At 42.0% G+C, this 19,875-nt stretch overlaps 2 protein-coding genes across 3 annotated transcripts in view; both read left to right on the top strand.

Moving 5' to 3' along the window:
* The first annotated feature begins 1,151 nt into the window (after window positions 1–1,151).
* LOC116743757 (zinc finger protein 615-like) lies at window positions 1,152–16,115 on the top strand. Its single transcript, XM_032612675.1, is given in 6 exon segments — window positions 1,152–1,451; window positions 1,733–1,824; window positions 7,449–7,575; window positions 7,856–7,945; window positions 12,859–14,487; window positions 14,490–16,115. Coding segments are annotated over 6 exon segments (2,217 nt in total). The 5' UTR covers window positions 1,152–1,417; the 3' UTR covers window positions 14,735–16,115.
* The window catches only part of ZNF350 (zinc finger protein 350), a 39,606-nt gene continuing 21,138 nt past the window's right edge, over window positions 1,408–19,875 (top strand). The window contains exons 1-3 of one of the 2 annotated variants that reach the window (XM_032612779.1): window positions 1,408–1,451; window positions 1,733–1,824; window positions 7,856–7,945. The gene's annotated coding sequence lies outside the window, so the exon portion shown is untranslated. Of the gene's footprint in view, window positions 1,452–1,732; window positions 1,825–7,552; window positions 7,576–7,855; window positions 7,946–19,875 lie in introns of those variants that run through there. The other variant, XM_032612782.1, reaches the window with a different exon arrangement.

The raw sequence follows: 19,875 nt of genomic DNA, 5'->3' as shown, positions 1-19,875 counted from the left end.
CAACCCACAGGTCCTGACTCCCCAGGAGCAAAAGAATCAGTAGAAGGAGGAAGAAGTTACAGGATTTGGTATCAGCATTACTGGGGACATGCTTGATTGAAGACAGGTATCACAACAGAAATTTAGAGCAGATCCAGAAGACACAGCGACAGAGCCTCCTTACTGCCAGCTGTTTTTAGAGAACGGAAAAAAATGATCCAGGCCCAGGTGACTTTTGGTTTGTTTTATTCTTTTCTTTGTTCCCGAATGGGTTTGTTAGTTGTCTGAGTCATTTTAGCTAATTATTGCATGTAAGGGTGTCTTGGGGACCCTGGGTGTCTTTGTAGCCTGCTTCTGAAGTGAGGGTGATCCAGGGGACTCTAGAAATTGCAGCCAGTGTCTGAAACGCGGGCAGTTCTATGGGAACTGTTTCCTCAGGCTTTGCAATATGACTGACTCTTGGTTTCCATGTTCAAATCTGGATTCTTAATATACTTTTTTCTTATATTGCTTTTATTTTTGTTCATTACACAGCTGACTTAAGGATGCATTTAAAGGCTGAAATCATAACAAAGTACACATCAAAAAAATAAGTTTCTTCTTCATACACTTTAAACATGCTTATTAAACATTTAGTTTCTTATAATTCTGGCTTCTTGAGTCACTTCCCAGAAGATTCTGATTAACTGGCTATAAAGATTTAGTCATTCCCAATTTCATTGACTTATGTGTTAGTCATATATATATATGAATGTGGTGTTTCTAGGTTAACAAGAAGGTTTAACTTTTATACGTTATAGAACGTCTAATGATAAATGGATGGATGACTGACTGCACAATTATATTTAGTTGAATCCTTGTATTTTATTAGGCTTTTGCTTGTTCCCTGTGCGTTAAAAACAAACAACCCGGGGCTTCCCTGGTGGCGCAGTGGTTAAGAATCCGCCTGCCAATGCAGGGGACACGGGTTCGTTCCCTGCCTGGGAAGATCCCACATGCCGTGGACAGCTAAGCACGTGCACCACAGCTACTGAGCCCGCGTGCCACAACTGTGAGACCCGTGTGCCTGGAGCCCGTGCTCTGCAACAGGATAGGCCACCGCAGTGAGAAGCCCGCACACCACAATGAAGAATAACCCCTGCCTCTGCTGCAACTAGAGGAAGCCCGTGCCAGGCAGTGAAGAGCCAAGCGCAGCCAATCAATCAATCAATCAACAGCAACAACAAAAAACACCCCCTAGATATATAGATCCAGCTATAAGTAGAAATGAGAAGAAAAGCTTTTAACATTTCTCCAATATCATCAAAAGGACATCACTTCATTAAACACCGCTGTTACTATAGGAAAACCAATGACGTTTGACGATGTGACTGTGACTTCACGTGGGAGGAGTGGCAGCTCCTGACCCCATCCTCAGAAGGACCTGTACCAAGAGGTGATGCTGGAGAACTATAGCAACCTGCTGTCTGTGGGTAAGGACGGCTCCCCTGTGCCTTCAGAGGGTCCCCAGTCAGTGGTGTTTCCTTTCTCGGCTTCTGAAAGCTCCTGGAGGTGTCTATGATGCTCTGAAGGCAGTAGATTTTCAGTCCCCTCTCTGGCCCATGAGAAGTGGGTATTCTCTCCTTCTCCTGAGAGCACAGCATTTACTCTGTAGGTCGTGAAATTGTTTTGTCCTCAGCTGTAGCATTCTGTCTTCACAGACCCCAAGCCCAATTCACTGGGTCTAAATATTCTATCATTTCTGAGTGAATAGGTTATCGAGTCAGAAAGCCAGACGTACTCTCTAATTGGGATCATGGAGAACCATGGATGATGGAAGATGAAATCCACTGTCGAATCATTCAGGTGAGTGAGAGACCAGCAAGATGACAAGCGTGGAAATCACACTGTAGTTGGTCAGAGAAGAGTCACAGCTGTGAGGGGGTTGGACGCTGGGTAAGCAGTGCCTCCATGCATCTCTCTCCCGATGTCAGACCTCTTTTTCTTTGTAGGAGTTTAGAGAAAAATATATCCCTTCTTCGGGAAGACTCTTGTCTTTTCCGGGATCTGTTTCTTCTTTATTTTACCCCCATCTTGATTTTTGTTTACATAGTTTCTTTTCCCTAGGATTTTCATATCTTTTCCTCCTTCTTCATACACTTCCACCGTCCTTTTCTATGAAACTCCACCTTCCAAGACCTCTCTCCAAAGAGAAAACTTTGAATTCCTCACTGTGTTCTAGCTGCTGCACCTTTCTGTCCCACTGGTAATGTTGATTTCCTTTGTCACGTTCACCCCATGTTGGCTGCCGGCCCCAAAAGTAAACTGGTCTTCACTGTGCCTTGTCCCCACTCTGAGGTTCTCCAAAGGTTTTGTTTTCCATTTTTTCCAATGATCTTCTAACCTTCAAAGTTTTCTTCATTGTCATAGGCTAAGCTCCTTAGGGTCACTGGAGAAGACTCCCAAATTCATCTCTCCCCAGTGTGCTCCACCACAGACTTGGGACCTATATAACTTACTCATCTTGATGGCAGCTCTCTTGGGTTCTGAATAACTGCAGGACCCGGGATCATCTTCCCTCCCAGAAACCACTATAAGTTTACATTCTCCCTTACTCTTATGCAGCCTCCATCCTGGCCATTCAGGCATTACCTCATATGTTCCCCATCTGCAGAGCTCTCTTATATAAATGAGTCTGCTGTTCGTGATGAATTTTTAACTAGAGACGTTATCTTAGCATCCTACATTCTCAGTTCCGATCTCAACCTGATCATAACTCTTCCTTATTTCAAATTAATATTCCTTTGTGGTATTTATTAGTTTTGAACTTTCTTCTCGTTGATTGTAGACCTTACTGTCTTCATTTCCCTAAAATTTTCATTTTTCTTTCCATTGTATTCTGATGGCATTTATCCCAGCTAATCAGGTTACTTGGCAGTTAAAATTCTTCTTCTGTCCATGAACTCCATGATACGATATCATCATGGTCACAAAGAGATATATTTCCACCCTCTTTCTTAAATTCTCCCTAATGTGTTCCATACATGTGATTGATATTTTGATTCATTCCTCTACATTTTTTTGATAGCCTGTTGTATGCTGGAAGGTAAGACCAGTGAAAAACAGTATACATATAGATCACAAGTTTTTAGTCTAAGAGAAAGGAGTCAAGTTTTAATCAAGTGTTTTGGGGGCTGGTGGTGTGGGATAAAAAAAGAATAAAAATAAACAAATAATATATCTAAGGGGTGAAAAGTACTGTGATAAAGATTAAGGAACATAAAAAAAAAAAAAAAAGATTAAGGAACATAAATTATTAGAGAAATGCAAATCAAAACTATAGTTAGGTACCACCTCACTCCAGTCAGACATGGCCATCATGAAAAAGTCTACAGGGAATTCCCTGGCGGTCCAGTGATTAGGACTCCATGCTCTCACCGCCAAGGCCCCGGGTTCAATCCCTGGTCGGGGAACTAAGATCTCACAAGCTTGTGGGGTGGCCAAAGAAGAAATGTCTACAAATAACAAACGCTGGAGGAGGTGTGGAGAAAAGGGAACCCTTCTACGCCATTGGTGGGAGTGTAAATTGGTGCAGTCACTATGGAAAAACAGTATGGAGGTTCCTCAAAAACTAAAAACAGAGTCACCATATGATACAGCAATCCCACTCCTGGGCATATATCCAGACAAAACTATAATTCAAAAAGATACATGCACGCCTATGTTCATAGCAGCACTATTCACAATAGCTAGGACATGGAAACAACCTAAATGTCCATTGAGAGATGAATGGATAAACAAGATGTGGTACATGTACACAGTGGAATACTACTCAGCCACAAAGAAAGAATGAAATAATGCTATTTGCAGCAAAGTGGATGGACCTAGAGATTCTCATACTAAGCGAAATAAGTCAAAGAGAAAGGCAAATACCATATTATATCAATTACAGGTGAAATCTAAAATACGACACAAATCCAGCATATCTACAAAGCAGAAACAGACTCACAGACATAGAGAACAGACTTGTGGTTGCCAAGGGGGAGGAGAGGTGGGGGAGGGATGGAATGGGAGATTGGTGTTAGCGTATGTAAGCTATTACATGTGAAATGGGTAAAAAACAGGGTCCTACTGTGTAGCACAGAGAACTATATTCAATATCTGTGATAACCATAATGTGAAAGAACATGAATAAGAATATATACGTATACCTGAATCACTTTGCTATACAGAAGAAATTAGCACAACATTGTATATCAACTATATTTCTGTAAAACTTAAAGAAATAAAACTTTAGTCAGCATAACAGACGAGTAGGTGCTGGGGCTCCTCTTTAGGCTGGGAACACCTCTCAGATAAGGTGCCTCTGAGCCAAGAAATGTGGGAAGTTAGTAGGCTGCCAGGTTAGGAGTTTTCCAAGTAGAGAGGTTAGCGGGTTTAAAAGGCTGAGCCACGAATGAGTTTGAGAAACATTAAGGAGCCTGTGTGGACGGAGCAGAGTGTGCTTTCTGGAAAGTGATGGGTATAAGGCCAAAGAGGCAGTAGCAGTGGGGGCGGGGTGGGGGTGGGGGTAAGATTGGTCACGTATTCCATTTCAAGGAAGCGTGATTTTACTCCCTAATAAGATGAGGAAAACACGAGGAGAGGACTTCCCTGGTGGTGCAGTGGTTAAGAATCCGCCTGCCAAATGCAGGGGACACAGGTTCGAGCCCTGGTCCAGGAAGATCCCACATGCCACGGAGCAACTAAGTCCGTGCGCCACGACTACTGAGCCTGTGCTCTAGAGCCCGCAAGCCACAACTACGGAAGCCCACGTGCCTAGAGTCCATGCTCCGCAACAAGAGAAGCCACCGCAATGAGAAGCCTGCGCACCACAAGGAAGAATAGCCCCTGCTCGCCGCAACTAGAGGAAGCCTGCATGAAGCAACAAAGACCCAACGCACACCAAAATAAATTAATTAATTGATTAATTTAAAAAAAACACGAGGAGTTCTTGAGTACTGGAATGACATGAAATAATTTACATTTTTCAAGGAATCCTTTTGGCTTCTGTGTAGAAAGCAGACAGTAGTGGGCAGGGCGGCAAACAGGAAAGCCTTGTAGGAGGCTATTGCAAAAAACATGCTGACTGCGAGAATGGTTGGCTGCAGCATGTGTGGAGGGTTCAGTGTTGGTGAGGTTCTGGATATGCTGCATGTAGAGGGCAAATGAGATTTGACATTACGTAAATACAGGCTGGGAGAGGAAAAAATGGATGAAGAGTGTTGGTAAGGTTGATACTGAATGCAAGACCGCGTGCCTGAAGCACAGTGAAGTCAAATACTAAAACGTCGGAGTTGGGAGCAGAGAAGGGTTTACCGCCTGACCGTGCCAGGAGCCAGGTGGCTCATGCCTTAAAAAGTCTGGAACTCCTTGAAGGCTTTCAGCAAAGCCCTTTTAAAGGCAAGGTGAGGGAGGGACCTGGGTAGTTATTGCACACTTCTTGGTGGTGTTGGATTCTTTGTTCTTGCAGCTGTCATGTAGGTCAGGTCATGGTCAGGTCGCCATGTTTTTGTAAACCTTGAACAAGACAAATGTTATTCTCTGTTCAGGTCAGGTCACGGATGTTCTTGTATATTTCAAGCTATAGGCAGCATTCTTTTACAAAATGTACAGAGCCAGCATGACTAAGTACAGGCAACAGAGCACGACGGTTAAAGTGAGGTTAAAGTAAAAGGAACAGATCTGATATGGAGTCAGATTTGTTCTTCCCTATTACAAAAGCAGAGCAGTTCCTCAAGGGATGTTAACGTTTCATGGCACATGGGTCTCAAGTTCACATGGGTCTCGAGTTCACATAGGACTTTGATGGTTCTCCATAGAGGTGATGTGGTGAGTGAGGTCCTTAACTGCAGTCCCTAACTGTCCTTCTCATAAATGTAAAAACATGTTTCCTACAGCTGTTTCTTCATTTTATCTAATATGATATTAATCCTGCCTAATCTACACACATGCATCAGTCTGTGTCCATGTGTCCATATATTCTTTAAAGAATAATTTCTTTACAGATTTGATCATCTAATAACCTATTGTGCTCTATACATGTTTTATACAGTTTCTTTTGTTTCATTTAGTATATTAACTACTGGAATTAGCATGTATTGTGATTCTGGCATCTGGAATCTCTTCATTACTGGTTTTGGTATTGGCTCAAATGCTAATGGTGAATTTCGGAATCTGTATTATTCATGTACTTATAAGAATCATAGAGTTCAGTATTAGTAAATAGATGCTTATGAGGTAATAGAAAGTATGCATTGGTCTCTGCCCCATTTCTGGCACAGAGCTCCTAAAACCTTGTGATTCCCTAAGTGATTAGAACACTAGGAACATCTCTTGTTTTAATATTGGCCTTTGACCTCTGTTCCTGACACAGGGCTACTGAAACTCTTGTCATTTCCTGGGTGACAGGAGTAACTTTGGTCTAGCAAGGTGACTCTGAGTGGGCTACTGGATGAGGGCTGGTCACCAGACTGACCAAGCCATGGTGAGAAGCTTGTCCTTTTTATCCCCACACCCTGTTCTCTTGAGAAGGGAGAAGGGTTGAAAATGGAGTTAATGATCGATCATGCTTACATGATGAAGACTCAATGAAATCCCCAAACTATGAACTTCTGGGTTGGTGAACATGTGGACGTGCCCTAAGATGGTGTGGAAGCATGGTACCCCTTCCCACATATCCTTCCCTACACATCTCTTCCATCTAGATATTCACCCGTATCCTTTATCATAGCCTTTAATAAAGTGGTAAACATAAGATCTCCAGAGTTCTATGAGCCCCTCTAGCAAGTGAATTGAACCCGAGGAGGGTGTTATTGGAACCTCTGATCTATAGCTGGCTGGTCAGAAGCACAGGTGATAACCTGGATTTGTGATTGGTGTCTGAAGTGGGGGTTGCGAAGTCTTACCGAACTGAGCCCATAACCTGTGGGATCTGGCGCTATCTCTGGGTAGATAGTGTCAGAATTGATTTAAATTATAGGATACCCAGCTGGTAGGGCAGAGAATTGCTTTTTCTGGGGAAAAAGTCTCCACACATTTGGTGACCAGAAGGGTCAGAAACGAAATGTTCTGTGTGGGTAATAAGGAGACTCGCAGGGAAGAAGCACACAGTGGAGAAGAACTGGGTTTTTCACTACACAGGAAGGAAACGAAACTGGGTTTTTCCTTTACAAATGCTCACATATATAGAGATTGCACATGTTTTTACATCAGCTAGAGGAATTAACGGTACATTGCCGAAACTTCTTTGAATTTTCAACTTTAGTTGAATGAATGGAAGACTGCACAGTAACGTAATATCTTACTAGCTTTCTTACTCTATCACACCGTGTGAAGGAAAAAACCCCACTAATTTCCCATATGGCAAAAGTGAGCAGAATAATTTCCTTTACATTTTTCCATGTCACCCAAAGAACATCACTTGGCCAAACATGACTGTGTTATGACAGGAATCCCTGACGTATGATGACGTGGCTATGAAGTTCACGTGGGAGGAGTGGCAGCTCCTGGACCCTGATCAGAAGGACCTGTACCGGGATGTGATGCTGGAGAACTATAGCAACCTGCTGTCCGTGGGTGAGGACGGCTCCCCTGGGTCCCTCAGAGGGTGCCCGTCAGTGGCCGTTCCATTCTCAGCCTCTTAACTCTTCAGACTAACTGCATTCCTCTGCAATGGTCGAGTCTCAGATCCTTCTCTTGCCCCAGACTAGAGGGTATAATAGCCCCTCTCCTGAGAGAAAAGCCTTGAGGTTACAGATGTGAAACCTGTTTACTCCCTCCATGTACCGTTATCCTTTCCTGCCGTATCCCAGCCCAGTTCAATATGTCTAAATCTTCTATCATTTTTCATGAACAGGGTATCAAGCCAGCAAACCAGATGCTGTCTCCAGGTTGGAACGAGGAAGATGGCCAGTAGAAGATGACAGCCACAGTCGAATCTGTCCAGGTGAGTGGGTGAGACCCAGCAAGGTGGGCAGCCGGGGAAGTCGTACTCTGGTCAGGAGAGAAGGCGTCGGAGCTGTGATAGTGTCTGAGGAAACATAAGCAGCCCTACCACGTACCTCTCTTCCAGTGTAAGAACTCTTTTTCCTTGTAGAAGTTAAGAGGAAAATATATCACTTTGTTCTCTTTTGAGATCTGATCCCTGTTTATTTCATATGCATCTTGTTTTTCTTTAGTTTTCCTCTTCCTAGGATTTTCAAATCTCCCTCTTCTTCATTCACCATCACAGGATCTCTGTGTTTCCACTTGTCGTGCTGTGAAATTCCACTTTCCAGGCCTCTCTGGAAAGAGCGAACTTTGATTTGATCACTCTTCTTACTACTGTACCTTCTTCCTGCCAACTAGGAAATAATGATTTCCCACCAGAACATCCAACCCCACCTCGGATGCTAGAAAAGATGTTTTTACCATGCTACATGTTAGAACTAGGTCATAACTTCTGTCTGCTTCAAATAACTTCCTTCATAGTTTTGCTAATTCAGATTCTGCTGTAGTTCTTAGATGTTATCATCGTATTTATTTTCCTAAAGCTTCTGTTCTCACTTTATATATTTTAACAGTTTTATTTAGATTGAATTCATATAATATCAAACAATTTATCCATTTAAGTTATATAATTCAGTGGTGTTTTATTATATTCACATAGCTGTGCAACCATCACCACCATCAGTTTTGGAGTATTTTATATGTATATATCCTTCTAGTAGCCTTTATTATTATAGCTTTGAAATTGGAAAATGTAAATCCTCCAACTTTTTCAAGCCTATTTTGAGTATTGTGGAGCCTTTGAATTTCCATCTGAATTTTCGAATCAGCTTGTGAAATTCTGCAAAAAAAAAAATTTGCCTGGGATTTTGATAGGGATTATATTGAACTGTATGTCAAATTTGGGGAGTCATTCCATCTTAACCATATTTAGCATTCTGTTACATGATCATTGAATCTTTTTAAATCTAATTAGGCCTTTAATGTCTTCCACAATGTTTTTTTAACTTTCAGAATATAAGTTTTGTATTTCCTTTCTTAAATTTATTCCTAAATAAATTGGTATTCTTCTATATATTATAGTAAACGGAATTGTTTCTTGATTGCATTTTTAGATTATTCATTGCTAGAATGTAGAAATAAAATTGATTAATTTCTTGTCATATTCTGATGACATTTAGTCCCAGTTAACCCTGTTTCCTGCCATATGTGATTACACTTTCTCTTTCAATGATCCTGTGATATGATATCATCTTGATTATAAAGAGTAAAGAGTTTTTGTCCTCTTCTTCTTTTTTTTTCTTTTTTTGGTTCGTAGCTGCGGGTTGCAGGATTTTCCTTAAGGCATGTGGATCTTTTATTGCGGCACATGGCTTCTCTCTAGTTGTGGCGTGCAGGTTTTCTCTTCTCTGATTGTGGCACGTGGGCTCCAGAGCATGTGGGCTCTGTAGTTTGTGGCACGCGTGCTCTCTAGTTGTGGCGCTTGAGCTCAGTAGTTGTGGTGCGTGGGCTTGGTTGCATGTGGGATCTTAGTTCCCCGACCATGGATCGAACCCGCGTCGCCTGTATTGGAAGGTGGATTCTTTACCACTGGACCACCAGGGAAGTCCCCTAAGTTTTCTTAATATGTTCCATACATATGATTGCCTTCTGCAATTGATGTGCTAGCTTTACTCCTTTAAAACTTGCATTTTGAGAGCCTAATAGCATAATAGTTTTGAAGCTAATAGCAATACAAAACAGGAAAAAAATATATATCTTGTCCCTTCACACAGAGTACGTTCTAAATTGAAATACTCTGTAATGAATAATAAACAAATGCATAACTAACATGTCTTAGTGTAAAAATTGCTGTAAGGAAAATTAAAGCAGCTAATGGAAGAGTGGGTGTTGGGGCTTGGAACTGCCCTTTTAGGAATGGGAGTGGCAATCTGATAAGGTGCCTTTGAGCACACAGATGAGGGATATGACTAATCTTCCTTGGTGAGGAGTTTTCCAAATGTGAGACAGTGGGAAGTTGAAAGACCTGAATCTGGAATGTGTTTGAGGAACTTCGGGGAAACTTACATGGGTAGAAGGGAGTGAACAAGAGGGAAAATGACTAGAGTTAAGGGTAACAGGGTAGTAGCTGCGGGTTTTGGTACATAGGTCACAAACTGCCTATCAAGGGCATTCAAGACCTTGATTCTTTTCTGAATAAGTTGAGAAAACAGGATTTTGAGTAGAAGAGTGGCATTATACAATTTTTAAAGTGGATCACTTTGCCTACTTTATAGAAAGTAGGCATTATTTGGGAGGGGAATGTACTTTTATACTCTTGGTTACAATGTGTGACAATAAAATAATACAGATTAAAGTCATCAAAGATCAAATGTGCATGGGAAAGACTCCAGGAGAGGCTGCACATAAGGTTCCCGGTTGTCCTCTACCAGTGGAGTCATGTGAACAGTGCTGAATTTTCCCAGCAATGATGTTTGAATGTTTGACAACACGTGTGAAGTGCTGCCAACCAGGGAAGCTCACCCAAGCCTGGTGCCTCTAGACCCCAGAATCAGAATGTTAGTGTTGTCCAAAGCCTCAGGCATACAAAAAACGGGCATCTACCACAAATCACATTGTTAGTATAAACGGTATGTTATGGCTTCAGACCTCATGTCTAAAAAGACACTCTTACTAGGCAGCATATCAGGGACTCAGAGGTTACCTTCCAGTCATCAGTCATGGCCACTCATTTCTTTGCAAGGTGCAGGGATGGAGTAACTGCATACCAACGTTCCCTTTTTACATAGGAACATAGGGTATGTTCCAGCTAGACTATTAGTTGGAATCTTGGTTACAGAAGCTTTCTTCTAAATTTGAGGTTAGTTGGGATTAGCAGATGCAAACTATTTTATGTAGAATTGAATAAACAATACAGTAGTATTGTATAGCACAGGGAATTATATTCAGTATCCTGTAGTAAACCATAATGGATAAGAATATATATATTTATGTATGTATAAATGCATGACTTTGCTGTACACCAGAAACTAATACAATATTTTAAATCAGCTACACTTCAATAAGAGAAATTCTAAAATATTCAAATTAGTGCTTTGGTAGAGTTAGGTGAATGGTGGTCTACAGAATGAAGAAGGATGGCAAGATGTTAGACTATGATAACCAGTCTTTCAGTAGTCTGTCACACTTACCTTGAAATCAGATGCTGAGGATCCACATCTTACTCATCATTGTATTTTGTTCTATATACCTGGATCTTCAGGGTACCCGTGATCACAATACTCAATGTTTGGTTCTCTTAGGTGGGCTTAATTGGATTCCAAACTCTACATGTTTGAATGGCTAAAGCCTTGGCCCTGTGCCTTCACCTTTATTCTACATGTTTCTAAACACAGTCTCATCCAGTTCTCTATCTTTGAATAATCTATATTGATGATATCCACATTGCTATTTTCAGATAAAACCTTTTTAAAGATTTATATATTCAACCTGTTCATGTTTATGTAGTACTTGGGTATGTAATAGTCATCTTATTTTTTAATTAATTAATTTATTTTTGGCTGTGTTGGGTGTTTGTTGCTGCGTGTGGGCTTTCTGTAGTTGCAGAAAGTGGGGTCGACTCTTCGCTGCGGTGCACAGGCCTCTTTTGTTATGGAGCAGAGGCTATAGGCACACGCTTCAGTAGTTGTGGCACATGGGCTTAGTTGCTCTGTGGCATTCGGATCTTCCCAGACCAGGACTTGAACCCATGTTCCCTGCATTGGCAGGCGGATTCTTAACCACTGCACCCCCAAGGAAGTCCCTGTAATAGCCATCTTAAACTTTGTTTCACAATGCGTGCTAGATTTTCCTCTCATTCTGGACTTCAGTAATATTCCTCACATTATTAAGAGGCATTCCACCTACCCAGTGGCTGAAACCACATAATTCGTGGAATAATCCTTGAGTCTTAACCTCTTCCGTGCTTCTCCCATTAAGTCCATCAGTGAACCTTGTCTTTTCTTTGAACATATCCTGATTTCCTCCACCTCTTACATATTCATTGCTCCTTTAACCGTGATTCACAGGCTGCAATTGCCTTCTTTATTCCTTTGCTTCAGTGGTCTGTACATAGAATTAAACCAGGGTGTCCTAAATTTTGACTCATTTCTGATACTATCTATGTGGAAATAGTGTCAGATTCTACAAGTTAAGGGTTCAGTCCCACATGGTTGTCCCAATGTCAGATGTCAATTGCAAGTCCAGATTGTTACCTGTGCTTCTGACCAACTGGCTATAAGTTGGAGGTTCCCATGACCCGCTTCTTGGGTTCAGTTAATTTCCAAGGGTGGCTCTGAGAACTGAGAAACATTTACTTATGTTTATAACCAAGTGAAGAGGTACAAGGTCCGAAATGAAGAGGTACAAGAAGGCAAGGTCTGAAGGATTCCTGAATGCGGGAGCTTCTTTCCCCAGAACTGGGGATCACCACCCTCCTGGCACATGGATGTGTTCACCCATCCAAAGGTTGAGCAAATTTTGTTAAGAGTTCTTATAGAGCTTTAATATCTAGGCCCTCTCTCCTTTCTCAGAGGCCAGTGTGTGGAGCTGAAAGTTCCAACCTTCTAATCACTTAGTCTTTCTGGTGGTCAGTCCCATCCTGAGGTTATGTAGGAACCCTATGCTAAGTCACCTCATTAGCATCCTAAACACTTAGGAAATTACAAGGCTTTAGGAGCCCTGTGGAGGAAGACCAAATATATTTCTTTTTATACCACACATAGAATTGTCACTAAATAGTTACTTCACATGAAGGCAATTTTTGAAACAGTTTTCTTCCAAATTAAGATTATGAGAGATTGCAGAATGATTCCTTGTTCTCTTCTTTCCTAGAAATCAGGAAAGTTGATGACCTTCTGCAGCATCACTTGACAAATCACAGCATTCAAAATACTGTGGAACAATGCTGCGAACATAATACATTTGCAAATATTGTTAATCAGAGCGAAAGTCATTTCCTGTTAAATCAAAATTGTGATATGTTTGACTTAACTGAAAAACCTTTAAAATCAAATATAAGTTTTGAAAACCAGAAGAGAAGCTGTAACTTAAAGAACTCTGCTGAGTTTAATGGAGATGGGAAATCCCTTCTCCATGCTAACCATGAGCAATCTTTTACTGAAATTAAATTTCCTGTAAGTGCAAAACCCATCAGCAATAACTCCCTGTCTACTAAGCAACAGAGAACTCACAACATAGAGAAAGCCCACGTATGCAGTGAGTGTGGGAAAGCCTTCTTCAAGATGTCTCAGCTCTTTGATCATCAGAGAGTTCATACTAGAGAAAAACCTCATGGATGCAGTCTGTGTGGGAAAGCCTTCTCCAGAAAATCCAGGCTCACTGAACATCAAAGAACTCATACCGGACTGAAACATTATGAGTGCACTGAATGCAATAAAACCTTCTTCAAGAAATCGCAGTTCAATAAACATCAGAAAAGTCATATGGGAGAGAAACCTTACACATGTAGTGAATGTGGGAAAGCATTCACCACAAAGTGTCTGCTCATTTATCATCAGCGAACTCATACAGGGGAGAAGCCCCATGGATGCAGTCTGTGTGGAAAAGCCTTCTCTACAAAGTTTAGTCTCACTACACATCAGAAAACTCATACAGGAGAGAAACCTTACATATGCAGTGAATGTGGAAAAGGCTTCATCGAGAAGAGGCGTCTTATTGCACACTGTCGAACTCATACTGGTGAGAAACCCTTTGTATGCAGTGAATGTGGGAAAAGTTTCACCTTGAAGAAGAGTCTTATTCCACATCAGCGAACTCATACTGGAGAGAAACCCTATACATGCAATGATTGTGGAAAAGGCTTCACCTTGAAGAACCCTCTCATCAGACATCAGCGAACTCATACAGGAGAGAAACCCTATGTATGTATTGTATGTGGAAAAGGCTTCACCATGAAGGGTGATCTCGTTGTACATCAGCGAACTCATATTGCAGAGAAGCCATTTATATGCAGTGACTGTGGGAAAGGCTTCACCGTGAAGAGCCAACTGATTGTACATGAGCGAACTCATACCGGAGAGAAACCCTACGTGTGCAGTGAATGCGGAAAAGGCTTTCTAGCCAAGGCCCGCCTGATTGGACATCAGCGAACACACACAGGAGAGAAACCCTATGTATGCAGTGATTGTGGAAAAGGCTTCATTCAGAAGGGCAATCTCATTGTACATCAACGAACTCACACAGGAGAGAAACCCTATGTATGCAACGAATGTGGCAAAGGCTTATCCGCGAAAAGGAAGCTCGTTGCACATCTGCGAACTCATACTGGAGAGAAACCATATATATGCAGTGAATGTGGCAAGGGCTTCACCGTGAAGAGTACTCTTGGTACACATCAGCAAACTCACAGTGGAGAGAAACCGTACAAATGCAACGAGTGTGGTAAAGCCTTTAAGAAGAAGACATGCCTCATACGACATGAGAGATTTCACTCAGGAAAGACTTCTTTGCATGTACTGAATGTGGAAAATTCTCTTTGTGCAAAAATGATCTCATTACCCGTCAGAGAATTCACACAGGAGAGAAGCCATATGAATGCAGTGAATGTGGGAAAACCTTCACCACAAAGTCAGGGCTCAGTGTTCACCAAAGAAAACATACAGGAGAGAGGCCCTATGGATGCAGTGAGTGTGAGAAAGCTTTTGCCCACTTGTCAATCTTTGATAAACATAAGAGAATTCACAGGTAGTCACTTTGGGGAAGGCTGTTGCCGGTTGTAGACCCTCAAGATAATAGTAAGCAGAGAAGAATCACAATGCAAAGAATGTGATATTATCTTTAGTGATCAAGTACCTCATATTTTATATTGATGAAAAAATTTACAAAACTACTCGGATACAATCAGCCTTGGTGAAAATATTTTAGGACATTCTATGTCTAAAAAGTATATACTGAGATAAAGCCTATGAGTGTGAAAGACTAGGAAAGCCTTCAGTGGAAATAAACCCTATCATATGTGATCATCATAGATCATGAATGAATGAATGTTTCTAATTGGTAGAAGTATAATTGTGGGAAAGCCTTTGCCCAGAAGTAATACCTCAACAGATGTCAGTTATCACTAGAGAAATACTTTCCTGTGGCAATGAATATGGCAGGGTTTGCAGTAGTAAATATTGCTTTATCATTTGCCAGGAAATCCGTGCAGAAACCCATTCTATATGGTGGACGTTAACAAAATATCAGACAACTTAATGAAGGAAAGAAGCCTTGGGGAAATGATGAATGAGAGCATTCTGTTACAAGTCTTAAGGGATACTACACCTCACAAGCAACTGAAGGATACCTTCAGCCATATTTCTAGTTTCCTTGTCATTGATCTTATAAATTTTACATAGTGGCAGTTACTCTCAACATGGATTGAATTTTCATTATTTAACTTCTGCATTTCTTTGGTTCCAAGTTTGTGTTATTTCAGAATATTTGAAGTACTTCAAAATGAAAAATGTACTCGTTTCTTAAGTATAACAACAGATCTGGATGTGTTTAACCAAGTTTGTAAGTACCATCAGGGGGGTTATAAAATTAATATAAATCTGATGTTTTTATAACTTCTAATTTTGAAGTAAGTTTAGAATCAGAAAAACAAATATTCCAGAGATTTCCTAAATGCCCTTCAGCCCACTACTCCCAAAGGTAAAATCTTATAGTAACCACACAGTTTACTGTGTGGTTATATAAGGTCAAATAGAGCAAAGTGAAATTGTTACAGTGCTGTTAACTACAGGGTTTATTTTGATTGCACCAGTTTTAACATGTAGTAGTTTTTGTTTGGTTTTTATATATCTCCTTAAGAAACTTCATCACATAGGTAGGTTCCTGTAACCAACACCCCAGTAAAAATTTAGAATGCTTTGTCAATACAAACTCCCTCATGCTACATCCTCATAGTCACATCCTTTCCCCGACACTAACCCTTGGCATCACAGATCTTTTTGTATCCATAATTTTGTCATTTATAGAATATTAGAAAAATAGGGCCTCCCTGGTGGCGCAGTGGTTGAGAGTCCGCCTGCTGATGCAGAGGACAAGGGTTCGTGCCCCATTCCGGGAAGATCCCACATGCCGCGGAGCGGCTGGGCCCGTGAGCCATGGCCGCTGAGCCTGCGCGTCCGGAGCCTGTGCTCCGCAACGGGAGAGGCCACAGCAGTGAGAGGCCCGCGTACTGCAAAAAAAAAAATCATTTAGGATGTATCCTTTTGAGGTTGACTGTTTGACCTTGTGAAATTGTAGAAAATAGACATATTGGTCTCTGCCCCTGGTTTCTGGCACAGAGCTTCTGAAACCCTTGTAAATTTCTACATAAGAGTGTGTGGAGCATCTCTTACTCTATTGATGTGATTCTGGGTGGGCTCCTGGATGGGGGTTGGTCACCAGAGAGATCCAGCCATGATTAGAAGCTTGGAATTTTCAGCCCACTCCCCATCTTCCAGAGAAGGGAGAGGAGATAGAACTGGAGTTACTAATTAATCATGCCTATGTAAGGAAGTCTCCATGAAATCCCAATAGTAGGAACTTTGGAGAGCTTCTACATCGGTGAACACATTCAGGTATGGGGAGAGTAACACACCACAGCACAGGGACAGAAGCTCCTGTGCTTGGGACCCTCCCACATCTCGCCCTATTTTTGTCATTTAGCTGTTCATCTGTATCCTTTATCATATCCTTTAATAAACTGATAAACGCAAGTGTTTCCCTGAGTTCTGTCAGCCATTTAGCAAAACTAATTGAACCCAAAGAAGAGGTTTTGGGAATCTCCGGTTTGTAGCCAAGTCAGACAAGTTGTAGGTAACTTGGGCACCTGCTGCGTGTGATTGACATCTGAAGTGGGGTGGAAGCAGTCTTATGGGACTGAGCCCTTAACCTGTGGGATCTGACACTATCTCCAAGTAGACAGTGTTAGAACTGAGTCACAGTTAAGGACCCAGTTGGTGTAGTGAAGAATTGCTTGGTGTGGTTAAATGCCCCACCCCCGATATTTGGTGACAGACGTGTCAGAAGTGTTGCAAGTGTGGCAGTAGCACGAGTAAAAGAAATACAACTATGGATTTTTCCACTATAGACCTCAAGTAAATTCAACCTTGGATCCATCCAGAAGCTCTCTGCACATCCTTTCTGCCACAAGAATATCAGAGTTCATGCAACTGGCCGTACCCAAGGTATTCCTGCCTAAGGGTTCAAGGGCACCATCAGTTTGCTGGTTTTGCCGAAACTGATGACTGAAATGCATCTCATACCACGTTGGCCTTGGATAGGTGCCGGCCTCTGAAAATTTAATTTAGCTCTATGCCTGTGACCATTTCTTGCAAAGACAGGAAGGCAGTGGGGTGCCCATAAGACATTTCTGTGTCTTCCCACCCAGCCAAGTGATAGCAGCCGTTAAAGCTGCTCCCGTCCTAAATGCCAAAACCTCTGTGAGGTCATGGAGCCATGTGATGTCATAGGACCTGTGAACGGCCAGAACTCGGACTTCTGAAGCTAACCCAGAGCCCTCGCCAGACACACTCCTCCCAGGCGCTTGGCTTCCCTAGCAACAGCTACAGAAGCACTTCAGGGAGAACACATCACAATCAGAAGTGGTTTTAGACCGGGTTCAGCCTTTGGCAGCTTCCAGAGGAGTCTTCAGAGGCTCAAGATATGCTGAGCCTGATTCTGGGTGAGGATCCCCAGTGAGGGGCCTTTGGGGTCGGTGAAGAGGAATGCGTGTCAATGACTGTGTTTGGGGTCTATTTGGGTTGAGTCACTGAGGAATCTGGGCATTAGTGATGGAGCCTTAAATTAAGGCTTAATCTGAAGTGTTTAATGATTGAAGGTCCTGTTGGTCAGGGTTTAGGGTCTATATGTTAGGTCTGCAAGATTCGGTAATTGAAAACTGGATGGAAGGTGTAAAACCAATGAGCACTGCCTCTCCCCTAGGTTAGCGATTTAATATCCAGCTCATGATATGGAGAAGCCTGGAATTGGGGGAGGAGTGTCAATGGGAAAGAGTGTCTGTGGTAAATTTCAGATTCAATTTGAGGTTAGTGTTGTTTAGGGAGTACAGAGTTTGTCTGTGTTTGAGAGCACAGGAGTCGGGAAGTTAGAGGCTCAACGTTTGGATCCTTCCCCAAGGTTCCTGTTAAAAATTTGTCTCCTACATACACTCTTCTCATTGTCCCCACAAAAATCAGAATAATGCACCGTGGTCAAGTGGTGGAATAAAGACAGGATATTTGTTCATTTTACTGCAAAATTTACTGTTGGACATTTCCTTTCAGATTTGTTTGACACAAGTAAGAACAACCATTTTCCTGAATTCTACTCCTCAATGAGAGCCATTTTATTGAAAAAAAATTTTTTTCAGACTACCGTTCTAAAACCTGGGATCATCTGTATAAACATACATTCAAGAATCTAGCTATCTTCTAGGCTGTATTTTTTGCATTGTGTCTTGCAAATAATAAAAGTTCACGTTATTTCATCTTATAACCAGTATTTCATATTTTCAGGTTTTTGAATTTCAGCAAGTCTGATAGTTGGGTATTTGTATCATATAGCTGTTTTTTGGTTTGTTTTGTTTTTTGCGGTATGCAGGCCTCTCACTGTTGTGGCCTCTCCTGTTGCAGAGCACAGGCTCCGGACGCGCAGGCTCAGCGGCCATGGCTCACGGGCCTAGCTGCTCCGCAGCATGTGGGATCTTCCCAGACTGGGGCACGAACCGGTGTACCCTGCATTGGCAGGCAGACTCTCAACAACTGCACCACCAGGGAAGCCCTCATATAGCTGTTTTAATTTGCATCTCCCTAATAACAAATGATGTAGACCATTTTTTCATATGCTTGTTTGCCATCTGTTATCTTTGATCAAGTGTCTGTTCAAAGTCTTTGCCCATTTTTAAAATTGGGGTTTCTTATTGTTGACTTTTTAAAAAAGAAATTTATTTATTTATTTTTAATTTATTTTTGGCTGGGTTGGGTCTTCGTTGCTGCGCGCAGGCTTTCTCTAGTTGAGATGAGCAGGGGCTACTCTTCCTTGTGGTGTGTGGGCTTCTCATTGCAGTGGCATTTCTTGTTGTGGGGCACGGGCTCTAGGCATGCAGGCTTCAGGAGTTGTGGCACGTGGGCTCAGGATTTGTGGCTCGTGGGCTCTAGAGCACAGGCTCGGTAGTTGTGGTGCATGGACTTAGTTGCTCCGCAGCATGTGGGATCTTCCCGGACAAGGGCTTGAACCCATGTCCCTGCATTGGCAGGTAGATGCTTAACCACTGCGCCACCAGGGAAGTCCCTTATTTTTGACTTTTAAGGATTCTTTCTATGTTCTGGGTATCAGTGCTTTACCAGTATAGGACTTATGGGATGAAAGTGTTGAGATACTTTTGAGATCCTTTTTTTTTTTTGCCAATGGACCACTAAGTGTTCCAGCATCATTTGTTAAAAAGTCTATTTTTTTAATTTATTTTTGGCTGAGTCAGGTATTAGTTGTGGCGCATGGGCTCTTCGTTGTGGGCACGGGCTTCAGAGCGTGTGCGCTCTGTAGTTTGCAGCACGCAGGCTCTCTAGTTGAGGCGTGTGGGCTTAGTTGCCCCATGGCATGTGGTATCTTAGTTCCCCAACCAGGGATCAAACCCACGTCTGCTGCATTGGAAGGCGGGTTCTTAAGCACTGGACCACCAGGGAATTCCCTGAAAAGTCTGTCTTTCTCCTTTGAATAACCTTTGTACCTCCATCAAACACTTGAATATACTTGACTTATGTGGGTCTTTTTCTGGGATCTCTCTGTTCCATTGATCTATGTGTTTGTCCTTTCACCAATACTATTAAAGGTCTATAAGTCTTGAAATCTGTTGATAAT

Source organism: Phocoena sinus, chromosome 19, assembly GCF_008692025.1.
Source record: "Phocoena sinus isolate mPhoSin1 chromosome 19, mPhoSin1.pri, whole genome shotgun sequence".
Classification (NCBI taxonomy): Eukaryota; Metazoa; Chordata; class Mammalia; order Artiodactyla; family Phocoenidae; genus Phocoena; species Phocoena sinus.
This window is presented reverse-complemented; position numbering and strand designations above follow the sequence as displayed.